The sequence below is a fragment of the Pseudorasbora parva genome, chromosome 13 (assembly GCF_024679245.1).
Source record: "Pseudorasbora parva isolate DD20220531a chromosome 13, ASM2467924v1, whole genome shotgun sequence".
In the NCBI taxonomy this organism is placed as follows: Eukaryota; Metazoa; Chordata; class Actinopteri; order Cypriniformes; family Gobionidae; genus Pseudorasbora; species Pseudorasbora parva.
This window is the reverse complement of record NC_090184.1, coordinates 32,149,314-32,162,656: the sequence shown is the minus strand read 5'-3', so window position 1 is coordinate 32,162,656 and position 13,343 is coordinate 32,149,314. Positions and strand designations below refer to the sequence as shown.

Genomic DNA, 13,343 nt, shown 5'->3' with positions numbered 1-13,343 from the left:
CAGAAAAGAATACAAACTCGTTGTATAGCTTAGACTGTTAAACAAAATATCGTTTTAAAAGTTTAATAATTAATAATGTTTAAGAACAAATTTTACCAGTTTTTTTTCTCCCGCCAACGACCAGTCTGAAAGCCTTAATAAACACTGACATTTGGGAATAAATGATGTGTTACATTGAATCGACAGGATTTTCCCTTCTGCGTTTAAAGTCTTCATGAAATCAAAATCGATCTTATTTACTTTGTTAGCACATTACAGGTCTTCGGGTGAACAATTAATGTGTGCAAGTTAATAAACAGAAAAAAATTGTTTGCCGTGGTAAACTTTATTCAAAATCTGAACAGTTACTTCCTGTCTGGTAACGGTGTTCCTTCTCAGATGAACAGTTTGACGGCTTAGGTTTGAAAATGCTTAAAGGGTTAGTTCATCCAAAAACAAAAATTATGTCATTAATGACTCACCCTAATGTCGTTCCACACCCGTAAGACCGCCGTTTTCTTCAGAACACAGTTTAAGATATTTTATATTTAGTCCGAGAGCTTTCTGTCTCTCCATTGAAAATGTATGCACAGTATACTGTCCCTTTCCAGAAGGACCAGAAAGGTAATAAAAACATCATCAACTTTATTCAGACTTTATTCAGCATTGTCTTCTCTTCCGTGTTTGTTTTCAATCCGCGTTCGCGACTGCACATTCTCCCTCAGACTATGAACGAAGCTCGAAGCGGATTCAATGAAGCGGATTGAAAACAAACACTGAAGAGAAGACAATGCTGAATAAAGTCGTAGTTTTTGTTATTTTGGGACCAAAATGTATTTTTGATGCTTCAAGAGATTATAACTAACCCACAGATGTCACATATGGACTACTTTGATGATGTTTTTATTACCTTTCTGACCCTTCTGGAAAGGGACAGTATACTGTGTATACATTTTCAATGGAGAGACAGTAAGCTCACAAACTAACTTTAACCACTCCCCTTCAACCTTTATTCTGCTATGAACGATCGATGGAGAGGAGGAGCACTGAAGTCGAACCCTGCCCTCTCTATTCAATATTCTGTTTCACTTAGAAATATGTCACAGCACTGAAGAACACTCACTTGCTACTTCCGGTTCGCTGGGACTTTAATGTTTTTATAACCACTTACTTCACTCAGTCCCAGCTCATCAGTAACCGTTACAGCGATTTGGATGTGAGAGAAAACACTCCAACACAAACCTCCAGTTTTAAAAGAATGTGCACCTCTGATGTCAGTTGCAAAGTTCTCTTTAAGGGGTTCAAAGCATCAGTGCGGAGAACATGAAAAGTTCATTTTAGGTGACACTTTTTCAGTTTCAGTTCTTCCCGCTCACCTTCTGTCCTTTCTGTTTCGACAAGTTTTATTCTATTTTCCACATATATTCCTGTCATGAGCGCTGCGGAACCGGATAGCAACTGCTCGTACTCACACCCGTTCAGCGCCATTGTGCTATTGCTTCAAAAATGCCCCAGCCCACAATGCATTGGGTATTACAGTATAAAACTGTAATACAGAAATTCAGTAGATTACTGTTGAAAATGGGCTATAAATTAACAACAGCTGCTTATTGTAAAAAAAATATTGGCCAGAATGCCTTTGTTCTACATGTACATGTTGAATTTTGCCGTTTTCTTATTTTACTGTAATTTTTTTCAGTTTAAATTTTTTGAATGATTTAAGTTTTGAATTTTGGATTGTTGAACTTTTGCTGTTTAGAGGCACAAATGTCTAAAATTAAAATATACCAAATTCAAACTATAAAATATATAAAACTATAAAAACTTTTCCAGAAAAAAATCTATTTTGTTAAATGTCATGTCTTAAATAAAAAATTCTAGTTTCATAAATAACATTAGGTGACTTTGTATCACCAGATTTTCACTTTCTTAATGGTATTTAGTTTAGTTTAGACTCAAGTGAGTGACAATTTTTAAGAGAGGGCTAATTTCATCTGTGATACTCTTTCTTGACATCAGAATTTGTCCAACGCTTAGTAGAATGTTTTCTATTTAGTATGTTTTGGCCTTTTCCAGTTTCTATCTTTGGACGGTGGGAATTGTGTCCATCTTTAACCTGGGAAGTTCTTTTCTGTGGTTTGGAGATATTATGGCTCTGACTGCTCTGGTTCTGCCATTTCTTTCTCCCTCTCTCTTCTTTGTTGACATTTTTCTGTTTGCTAGAAGAAAGGGGTCTATTTTTATACTTGCTGACTTTGACTGCAGGATGTGCTGTTACTTTGTTCCAAAGGTTATCATCTGAAGATCTCCCTACTGGGCTTTGGCCTTTGAGGGAAATCTGGGGGAAGTGTTGTGCTCCTTGCTCACGTGGCGTGCCTTGCAAACACTGCTGAGCTATTGTTGTTGTTGTTTTATTTTTACCACACCAACGAATCCCCCCCCCCCCATTATACATTACATTGTATTATATTATTTTTATGTTTAGTCTTCAAAAATATGTATTTCTGTAAATAAAAGTGCAGATTTTCACTTGTATATTTCACAACCAGAGGATGAGGGGCTGGCGTGTTATTCTCTGGGTGGAATTTTTCCACTTCAGGGGATGATAAAAGAAAATGCTTGGTTTGTTTTTGTGTGTTTTTGAATTGATTCAGTGTCCTTTATGCCAAAAACAAAAGTCAGACTGTCATTCTTACATTGCATTTCATAGAAACTAAGTAACCAAGAGTAACATGGTTTTATTTACTATTCTTTGCATTTTTGAATTGTTAAACAATACATTTTGGAACCTGTGCACCCCAAGCAGATTTTTATTTGGTTAATTTGGTTTATTTGGTTTCTTTTGGTTAATTGTATTTCTCCCTGACTCTGAATACTTTTTTTTGTCAATGTTCATTTAGAAATACTAACAATCTGAGCACATATGTTGTGGCCCACAACAGACAAGTTCCTCTTGCCATTTTATATTTTAACACATACTATTTGTTTCTAATGATGATTCATTTTGCCCACACTACATAAATGTACCTTATGTTGGTGTTTTTGTTTGTTCACAGGGAGAGAAGAATGCAGGTTTTGATGTTCTCTACCACAACATGAAGCATGGACAGATCGCCACCAAGGAGTTGGCTGAGTTTGTGCGCGAGAGGTGAGGTGTTGTTTTGGGAGGAGTTGTCATGGTGATGGGGAGGAGGGGTGATATAGTGTAACTGGTACTGACAGGAATGTGATGTGGAATTTGTTTTCTACTCCTCACTTCTTGTGTTTTTAACTCAGCTGTAGCTGTTGTATTTTTGTTAAGTTGCATAGACACTTTAAAAGTGGAATATTCATGTTATAATATTTTGATGATGCGCCTTTACATTATGCTGTATTATAATATACTGTTAGTTGTTACTGTCGTATTTGATTTTATTGTATCTAAGAAAGTTATGTTACACTCATCACTAGTTATGTTACATTACATCCTACTTTTTCTTGTTTAACCCTTAAATGGCCCGGTCATGTTTGTAAATGAGAAGTGGTTCTCAAAGAGTTTATCTGGAAAAATAATGGTTAAAGCCCCACTTGGCTACTTTTGCTCTCGGGGTCCCCCTACAGTTTGGAAAAAATAATGTCCTCAACTACTGTCGTAAGAGCTGTCATCCTACAACAGGGGATGCCATCGCACATGCATTGGTTGACATGACAACCCTGATAGCCCTGAACTAGTGATGCGCGGGTCGTCCCATAACCCGCGGACCCCGTATGTCTATTTAATGGTCGAGGGTGCATGGCGGGTTGTAAAAATATATACAGTGGTGCGGTGCGGGCCAAATAACTTCATAAAAGCGTCCCGCGGGTCGGTGCAGCACTAACAGTTCCCCTGAACACTGCAAGAGGAGTTCTTCTGGCGTCGCGTGTGAAATGTCTTCATCCCAGGTAACGTTACAGTCAGTGGCATATGTTTCAGCATGTCATATGAATATAATTTCATGGGTTTTATTTTTTTCAAACGCCAAATAATCACGATGCTCACGTTTACAAGCCAGCGTCATTATAGTAGTCTATTGGTTACCGTTTTACAGAATCTATATGATGCTTCAGTTCAATGTTTGAGTGGTCGGTAATCACCGTAACAAGCATGACAGTATCGGTCGGGCACGCCTCCTTCAGCTCACGCCGACAAGCAAACGCTGGGCACATGTTGATTCTCGTCCTGCCTTTAATCCCATCACTTTTTCATTTCCTCTTATTGCTTTCCTCCAACAAAACCTTTTCTTTCTTATGTGTCTCTGCTGCTTCGGACATGACTATATTATCCGACGAACAAAGTTGGGCTCGCACGTCCGAATGTAAGGAAGTGTGTGTGTTGGTGGAAGTGACGTATATGCCGTAAAGCAGTCGAATTTTGTAGTTTTTTTTTTTTTCTCGGGTTACTACCCGAAACCCGAAGTTTAAAAGTACGATTAAAAACGATACAGACCCCATCAGGCTATGGCAGACGTGTCATTCAACCTATTGTAAGTCGATTTATCATCACAAGAGTCTTAAAAAATATATTATGAAGGTTGAAAAGTTACCTAGTGCTGTTTAAGTAAAAAATTAAAATAAGGGTCTAGTTTACCCAAAAATGAAAATTACCCCATGATTTACTCACCCTCCTAGGTGTAAATGACTTTATTCAGTCGAATACAATCAACAGTTTTAACAGTTCCAAGCTTTATAATGGCAGTGAATGGTTGCTTCTGTTTTGCATCTATCCATCATAAAAGTGCTGCACACAGCTTGTGTAGGACAAATAACCATATTTAAAACTTTACAAACTGTAACTTCTCTTACTTCCGCTAACTGTCGTGTGCGCATTCACGAAGAGACTGGCGTTCCAGCGTATGGAATATATGGACACATTGGCCCTCATTTATCAAAAGTGCGTACACCAAATTTCCAGCATACACCTTGCGTACACCCAAAACCATGGTGACTTTGAGATTTATCAATATGGACGTTGGCGTACGGCACGCTCAAATCCAGGAGGTGGTGTACGCACGTTTTGGAGTTAGAGCGAAAATGCGCAGAAAAACTATTCCTAACACCACAAAACGCACTGAAGATATGCTATATTATGACCCACTGTAAAAACAACAACAACAACATAGTGATTATAAACTTCAGTGTTTATTTTTGTGCAACATGGACTTCAATGTTTAATTTGTGTGATACCAAGCATTTGATTTGTAGGCATATGTTTTCCTTCAGTTGCGAGCCTGTACGCTTTACCTGACGTTTCAGTGTTAGGCCCGGCAGGTGCGCACGGACTGGGACTGAAAATAATTCAGACTGACAAAATAAATAATAACGACATTCTTCTTCTTTTAAAAATAATAAAATAAATAATAATGACATTCTTCTTCTTCTAAATAACAATAAGCGTCATTAATAATAAAAATCATAGTAATAATAAGAATCTTACAAATTGTCATGCAATTATTAATCTGAATGAATGGTAGGCTACTCCACATCACATCATTATCACTCTCGTACACCCCAATACATGTGCTGTGATACGAAATTAAATGCTAATTGTTTCAAAACATGTTCTGTAAAATAATGCATTGTGATAATTTTTCATCCGAAAAGCAATTTAAACTGCTGGAGTGCGCTTCTCAACCCCCACACTATTAACAGTACTCTTAATTTAGGTCCACATTTTGTTTTTGTGGGTGCCTTTATTCCCACTCTTTAAACTCTCAAATAAAACAATTTAGCTTTTTTCCACTTCCCTGGTGATGGTTTCGATGGGCGCGTCTCAATCATCTCACTAGTTCAGTAGTCAGGGCACTGATCAGGGAGTCCCATTAACTTATATCCTAATCACTACCCTGACTAGTGGACTAGTGAGATGATTGAGACGCGCCCGCCCGATCTCCACGTTGGAGAAGTTTCGCTTCTTTGCCATCTTCCGTGTATCCATGGCGTAAAATGAGGACGTGGAGGAGGCGGAGACTTGAATATATAGGGGCGTGTTATTCTAATGACGATCGTTTTCAGCCGCAGCATTTATCAAGGGCAAGTATTGCGTACACCTGGATTTCAGAGGTGCGCACAGCTTCATAAATCAGGCGGTGAGAGGAGTGTAAGCATAATCTTACGCCAACATATACGCCCGTTTCTACGCAAGATTGATAAATGAGGGCCATTTTTTTTTAGCTTTTTTGCTCGAATAACTTTCTGTTTTCCTTTACTTCCCATTACACCACAGTGCTGTCTTTCAGCACACAACACTAGAGTGTCAAAACACACTAACCTGAGAGGAGCAGAGCAGTCAACAAAGTGCCCACTGTCTACTCATACACGTCCACCAATGCAAGGCAGCGCAAAAAGTCTGGAAATGCTTTGTGTACATGTAATCAGTCAGCGGATGAAACAGATGAAGAAAGTTCTATCGTTTTACCCATCCATGACAGCATATGTGGGATGTGTGAGCATTCCTTTTGGTCTGTAGTAGACACTTGAGTTGGATCTAATTGCAATAATTAAAACGAAAACTCCATAACAACTCTCTCATTCTGCAGAAAGAACAGAGACTATTTAGAGCTCCGCCAAGCCTACTGCCAACTTTCATAGTCTCTTCTATCCATTATAATAGAGCTGGATGCAGGCACCCGCCGTCATGGACTAGAGGATTAAATTGGGTTTTTTTTTGTGTGTGTGTGTGTGTGTGCATTAGAAATTTGTCCAGGAAAGCCCTGAAGGAGACTTCTAAGAAATTGAGAGAGACAAATGTGGCCCTGATAAAAGGATAGCTGGAGCAATAAATTACATAAATCAATTTTCAAAGGCCATTTTGTGTCCACTCAGGACATTGTGTCTCAAAGTGTCTCTGTTCCTTAAAGAATCTGACTTGACTGTCCCAACAGATAGCAAAGGTTCACTTATAAGAATCAAATAAGACAAATATATAGCCTGGTGCATTGGGATAATAATGAAAACATCCTTTTTCCCATGAGCAGACTTCGAAGTCACAACAAAAAATCTTGGCTTATCGAGAAGGCAGATCACACAGTGGTTGATAAGAAATATTGGGTGTTTTTGGCTGTGGCGCTCTGGAGAACTGCAATGGTTTTTCACTCTTGATTCAGTTTTTGTTCTGATGGTCCTGGTTTTCCATACAGAAACTTACCATGTATGTAACATACAGTAGTAGAGTTATTATATGTACTACAGTTATTAAAATTATTTTAAATTCACATGGGTCTTTCTTCAAAAGAATGTCTTTAATTTAATTGTTAACACATTTGTATTTACTCTGGTAATACCATGTTACCACAATAGTAACTAAGACATTTGGATAGAGACTGTGGTTATCATGATTATTTTTTCTAAGAGTTTTACCAATAAAAAAGTATGTGTACCATTTGCGGATATAAACATTTAGGATCTAGCATTGAAGAACTGTTTCAAATTAATGAGGCATTGATGTTGGTGCTTAATCACTTAAGTGAAAGCAATTTTGCAAACCGATTAGCTGTTAACATTTTGTGTGTGTGTGTGTGTTTGCATTTAAGGGCAGCCATTGAGGAGACCTACTCGAAATCCATGAGCAAACTCGCCAAGATTGCTAGCAATGGAAGCCCTCTTGGGTGAGTGACGTCATTGCTGTTATGAGATATGTTTTTTAAAATGTAACATGAGAGATTGATAAAAGTAGACGTAATATTATACTTTAAGGTATTATGAGTTGAATAAATCCCCATTACCATCTGATTTTATATCATCTGGAGAAGAACATTGATTATTTGACTCTTGAAATTTGTTTTTCAAAAAAAAAAGCAGTTTGTCCTGCTGCTGCCTTACAGATACTTATCAGCAGGGAGATTCAAGCAAATTGCAAGCATGTATTTTGTTGTGCATGAGTATGTGTGGCTGTGTATAATTGGATGAAAAGTCATTGCTATGGTTAGCTCTTTCCTCTGCTTCCTTCAACTCACTTCCTGTCTGCACAGCATGTGCAAGTTCAAAACAATCACGCAGTGCTCTGACACTGTACAAACTGACATTATAAAGATGCAAAGTTAGCATAGAGTAAAATTTTTCAAGAATAAATACAAAGCTAACAGCAATGTAAACTTTTTCTTTTGCCATACAGTTTTTATATAATTTTTTCCCCTATGAACTTTATGTTTGGGAAGATGTAGACTTACAAAGACATGGTAGCCTGTTGTTTTTCTAATACTGCTGTGCTGTTAAAAAAATCTGAGCGACGTGTGCACTTCCATTCATCAGCATCTAACCACCTGCTTCGCTCCCCAGCACGTTTGCCCCCATGTGGGACGTGTTTCGTGTGTCCTCGGACAAACTGGCCCTCTGCCACCTGGAGCTAATGAGGAAGATGAACGACCTCATCCGTGACATCAACAAGTACAGTGAGGAGCAGGTCAAAATTCACCGCAAGGTAAATGAAGGGCTTTTAAATGGATAGAATCTTTGCGCATGCCTTTGACAAATAACTGGCTTATGTGCCCACAATTGTGCATTGCTGTTTTGTTTTTCATTATCTATCCATCACAATATTTCTGATTCCCTGCAGTACTTCGGACTGATGTGAACGAATGCATTGAGTTCTAATGTTGTGCTTAACATCTTGATTGTAATAGGGGTGTAATGGTGCACAGAAGTCATGGTTTCGGTATGTACCTCAGTTTTGGGGTCACATTTTGATACGAGTTCGGTAAAACAGGAAAAAGCAACAAATTCCCAATGCTTTTAAAATTAGTAAGTAAATGCAAAGCTTTTAAAATGTTAATTTTTACCTTTTATTTTGAACACAGTAGTGCAAATTAAAGTTTGTTCCACCTAGCAGCATTTAGTCCCCTTGAGGTAGTTGGCACAGTACAGTCAAGTATTAAGCACTAAGAATAAAACAGAATGCACTCTTGCATAGGTCAGGGCTGATTAAAAAAAGTGATTTGGCCTCTTGTGTAGAAATTAGTTTTAGCACTCCTGCAGTCTTTTCTTCCTAGCTCCGGTGATCGGCACTTCTGGATGATGTCGTTGTCTGGCCACAACTCTCCTTCTTATAACAGCAAAAACTACATAAAATACTCCTAAATAATAATAATTATTATTATTATTTATGGTAATACAGATAAGAGTAAGATCAATTGAAACTAAAGTGTCTATTTATTGTACACTCACAATAAAAACAAAATGTGCTTAAAAAAAAGAGAAAATAAACAGGATGTCACTTTAGAGCACGTCAAGTTGAGCACGTCACAAAAATTAACCAAAACTCTGCATAAAGGCTGCTAGCAAGCTTTTGCGTGCCATCTGAACTCTTTGGGTTTTGGGTTTTGGGTTGGTACTTAGATCGTCTCTTCTTCTTTAGCTCTTTTTTTCCTGTAGGTGTGTTTGGCAAACTGAGTTGCTTTACCTTCTGGATTTTAGTGTGGATTGCCTGTGACTGACTGTATTCGCCGTCTGACTGTATGCACAGTCATGTCCTTACCATGCCGGTTTGGGATGAATACATGTACCGTTACACCCCTAATATTTAACTGTGTTGTGTCTTATGTAGACGAAAGAGGAAGTGATTGGGACTCTGGAGTCAGTGCAGTCTCTTCAGGTACAGAACGCCCACCTGCAGAAGGCCAGAGAAGGCTATCACAGCAAGTGTGTCGAGCTGGAGAGACTACGCAAAGAGGGAGTGCCTCAGAAAGAGCTGGAAAAGGTGCTTGTGTTTGAGAGAGAAGACATTCAAGTCCAAACATGAACATTTCTAGTCTTTATAAATTGTGCACCATGTCAACTAATGCATTGAAAAGGTCTGATTCAAAAAAACACTGTTTAATGAAGCAGCCATCACTACTTTCACACTAGATTTTTTCACTTTAATTTGAAGTTTGAAAGCATTTTTTTTTTTTTAAAGCGACGCTGAATTCTTCATGAGTCTTGTGTTCCACTGAAGAAAGAAAGTCTAGTTTAGGTTTGGAATGACTTGAGGGCAGCTTTTTCATTTTTGGTTGAACTAATCCTTTAAGCTGGTAGCCTTCTTGCATCATCTTGAAGTAAAGGCCTAATTTTCTAGCTTGAATAATATATTTTTTCATCTGCTTCTTTCTCTTTACTCAGGCTGAGCTGAAATCGAAGAAAGCAGCTGAGTCTTTTACAGGGTCTATAGAGAAGTTTAACCGTGCTGGAGGAGACTTTGAACAGAAAATGAGTGAATCGGCACAGGTTGGTGATTTGACACTTAAGGGTTTTTTTTTTTTCAGTCCTGCTGAGCGCATTAGTGCAGACTGCAGTCGCATGTGTGAAACATCTTTAAAGCAGATAATAATCTTGGTAAGCTCGCAACTTCTTACAATCAAGACCTTCTGAGCAAATTTTACTGTCAGTGAGCTCAAAAAAGCCATGTAAAGTTACCATGGCTACAAGGGCCATTAAAGCAGTCTGTTTGACAAAATGATTACATGCCCAGAGTCTATTTCTGCCTGGTGTCGACCTGCATGTATGAATAATTTGAGAGTGAAGAAAGGATGAATCTGTAAAATGCAAGAGAAGTCCTTACCTCACTCTGAGAGCACTCCAGTCATGGTATCCCCTTAATTAGGGCATCAACAATAATCTTAAAATTATAGAGGCTGACCACTGTTAAATGCTAGGGCCAGTTCAATTTAAATTGAAGTGAAAGTTCCAACTTATAAGGTCCTGATCTACTGAAATCCCAATAAAGGTTGCAAATATACTTGTACAACCTAATAAATAGCTTTCCTGCTTCATCAGCTAAATTGTCAACACTTTGTTTAAAATTAAGCAAAAAAAATAAAATAAAAAATAATTCATATATGAAGGCATTGGCAATGACATAGACTCCCCTTGTCATTGCCTATGGGAGTGGGGTCTTATGGGGTCATTGCCTAAGTTTATAATTATTTTATAAAATAGAGCAGTAAGCAAATTTAGGCCATGTTATATTGTGAAGATACACATTATACATTACTGTTTGGTATTAATACAGTCCCAACTTTTTTGGAATCGGGTTTTTAAAAAAAACATTTATAAAATCTTACTGACTCCAAACTTTTAAACTTTTCTTTAAATTTGTCCTTCCACATCTCCAGAAATTTCAGGACATTGAGGAGTCTCATTTACGGCAGATGAAACTACTGATCAAAGCATATTCACACTCTATTGAAGACACACACGTACAGGTTGGGCAGGTAAGGCTCGCACATTCACTCTTGAGATTTTACCTACTCCTATATTCTGTTTGATTTCTGTAATTGTGCTGAAAACTGTTCAGACGAATTACCCCTGTGGCTCAGAGTTCTTCTGGTCAGCATGACCTCGATGAGCTGTGCTTGATCAAATCTTGTTCTATCACCTTCAGGTCCATGAAGAATTTAAGCAGAACGTGGAGAACATTGGCATTGAGAACCTCATCCAGAAGTTTACTGAGCAGAAGGGAACAGGAAAGGAGAGACCCGGTGAGTCACAGACTTATAAAACACTCATCTGTCACAACTATCATTCCGGATAAACTTCCTGGTTTCTCAGATGTAGATAAAGGCCAGACAAAGATGAAAATTGATTTTAAGTAGATAGTCCTCCAGGACCAGGCTGAATTAATGTCTGAAAATTTGCCCCAGAAGAAATAATAAATGTCTAATACAACATTCAGCACATTCGGTTGATTAACTTTTATGTTGAATTTCTGTTTTACTGGATAATGATGCATTGAAAATCATTCTTCTGCAAATTTTAGAATTTGCCGGTTAGTGACTTCAAAATAAAGTGCTGAGCTCCAAACCTTCGTTTAATATTGGGTGTATGTGTGTGGGTAAGGTCAAGTAGGATTTGAGGAGTATCTGTCCTCCCTGGTATCTGAGAACAGTAAAAAGAGTCGTGCTAAAGCCTTCAGGATCCCCGGCTTAGGAAAGAGAGACAAGGAACCAGATTCAACGTGAGTCATGCATTCATATGAAACACAATATATTTAAATGTTGTAGATCAAGGCCACCATAAAACCACCATAGACCCTCAGAGTGAAACCCATAATAATTCACAACATTGGTTGATCAAAATGAGTTTTTCAGTGACCAATTCTTTCAGATTGTTATATACTGAATTACTTTTTATACCTCTTTTGTCTTCTAGGGATTCGGCTGTGGCAGATGCTCTTGTGAGTTCTCATAACACACACACACACACACACACACACACACACACACACACACACACACACACACACACACACACACACACACACACACACACACACACACACACATAGTGTAGTGTTTCCATGTTTTATGGGGACTTTCCATAGGCGTAATGGATTTCATACTGTACAAACTGTATTTTCTATCCCCTTACACTGCCCCTGCCCCTAAACCTACCCATCACAGGAAACATTCTGCATTTTAACTTTCTCAAAAAAACTCCTTCTGTGTGATTTATTAAATGTTTTCCTCATGGGGACCTAAAAATGTCCCCACAAGGACAATGATTTCGGATATTGGCATCTTTGTGGGGACATTTTATCCCCATAACGTAATCCCCATTACCAGCCCACACACACACACACACACACACACACACACACACACACACACACACACACACACACACACACACACACACACAATTTGCTTATTGATTTTACACACACAGAACAGGTTCAGGTTACTGGTCTTGTATTATCAGCTGTTCTTGGTTAAACTTCTGTAACTCTTCTTAGAGCGTCTGAATATGTCTCATCTCAAACAGTTGTTAGTTTATTCACACACATACACATACCATAGATGCTGTTTTAGTGAGGAACTCTCAAAGACTGATACATATTTATATTTTAATCATTTTGAAATATAATTCATTCCAAATCTTTAATTACATGTATTAATATGTGCAGTTTACTACTTCATTTTGAGATGGTCATCACTGATAACTTGCAATTAGTGAGTCAGATGTGGATTAAATGTACTGATTCAATTATTAATTTAGTGAAGGATAAGTCAGACTGATTCAAACTGATAACTTGCTTGTGAGTCTTTTTGAATCATTCATTAGCAGAAATGGCCCAAAGGAATAATTTGTTAGTGTATCAAATTATACTGGTTATGAGGTGTATGTTTTATGCGTTGAAAATAAACAGCTCATAAGAGTCTATTGTTGGTGAATCTGATTTACCGTACATCATTATGCTGTATGACTGATCTGCAAGGTTTTGTCAAATTTAATTAACTTCAAAGGACAAAGAAACCCTTCTCCACAAACATACACAGACACTGTTTGAATGCAGGTTCACATGTGTGTTTGGCAACTGAAGACTTTTTCTACACAGACCTGTGTGTATGAGAGAGTGACGTGTTTGCCATGGTCTG

General features: G+C 38.0%; 1 protein-coding gene across 1 annotated transcript in view; it reads left to right on the top strand.

Moving 5' to 3' along the window:
• fcho1 (FCH and mu domain containing endocytic adaptor 1) overlaps positions 1-13,343 on the top strand; it is a 65,594-nt gene that overhangs the window by 30,383 nt on the left and 21,868 nt on the right. Inside the window, exons 3-11 of the mRNA XM_067413978.1 lie at positions 3,036-3,127; positions 7,527-7,601; positions 8,272-8,413; positions 9,536-9,688; positions 10,090-10,194; positions 11,082-11,180; positions 11,351-11,447; positions 11,806-11,923; positions 12,118-12,142. Coding sequence (XP_067270079.1) covers positions 3,036-3,127; positions 7,527-7,601; positions 8,272-8,413; positions 9,536-9,688; positions 10,090-10,194; positions 11,082-11,180; positions 11,351-11,447; positions 11,806-11,923; positions 12,118-12,142 — 906 coding nt within the window. The remainder of the gene's footprint in view (positions 1-3,035; positions 3,128-7,526; positions 7,602-8,271; positions 8,414-9,535; positions 9,689-10,089; positions 10,195-11,081; positions 11,181-11,350; positions 11,448-11,805; positions 11,924-12,117; positions 12,143-13,343) is intronic.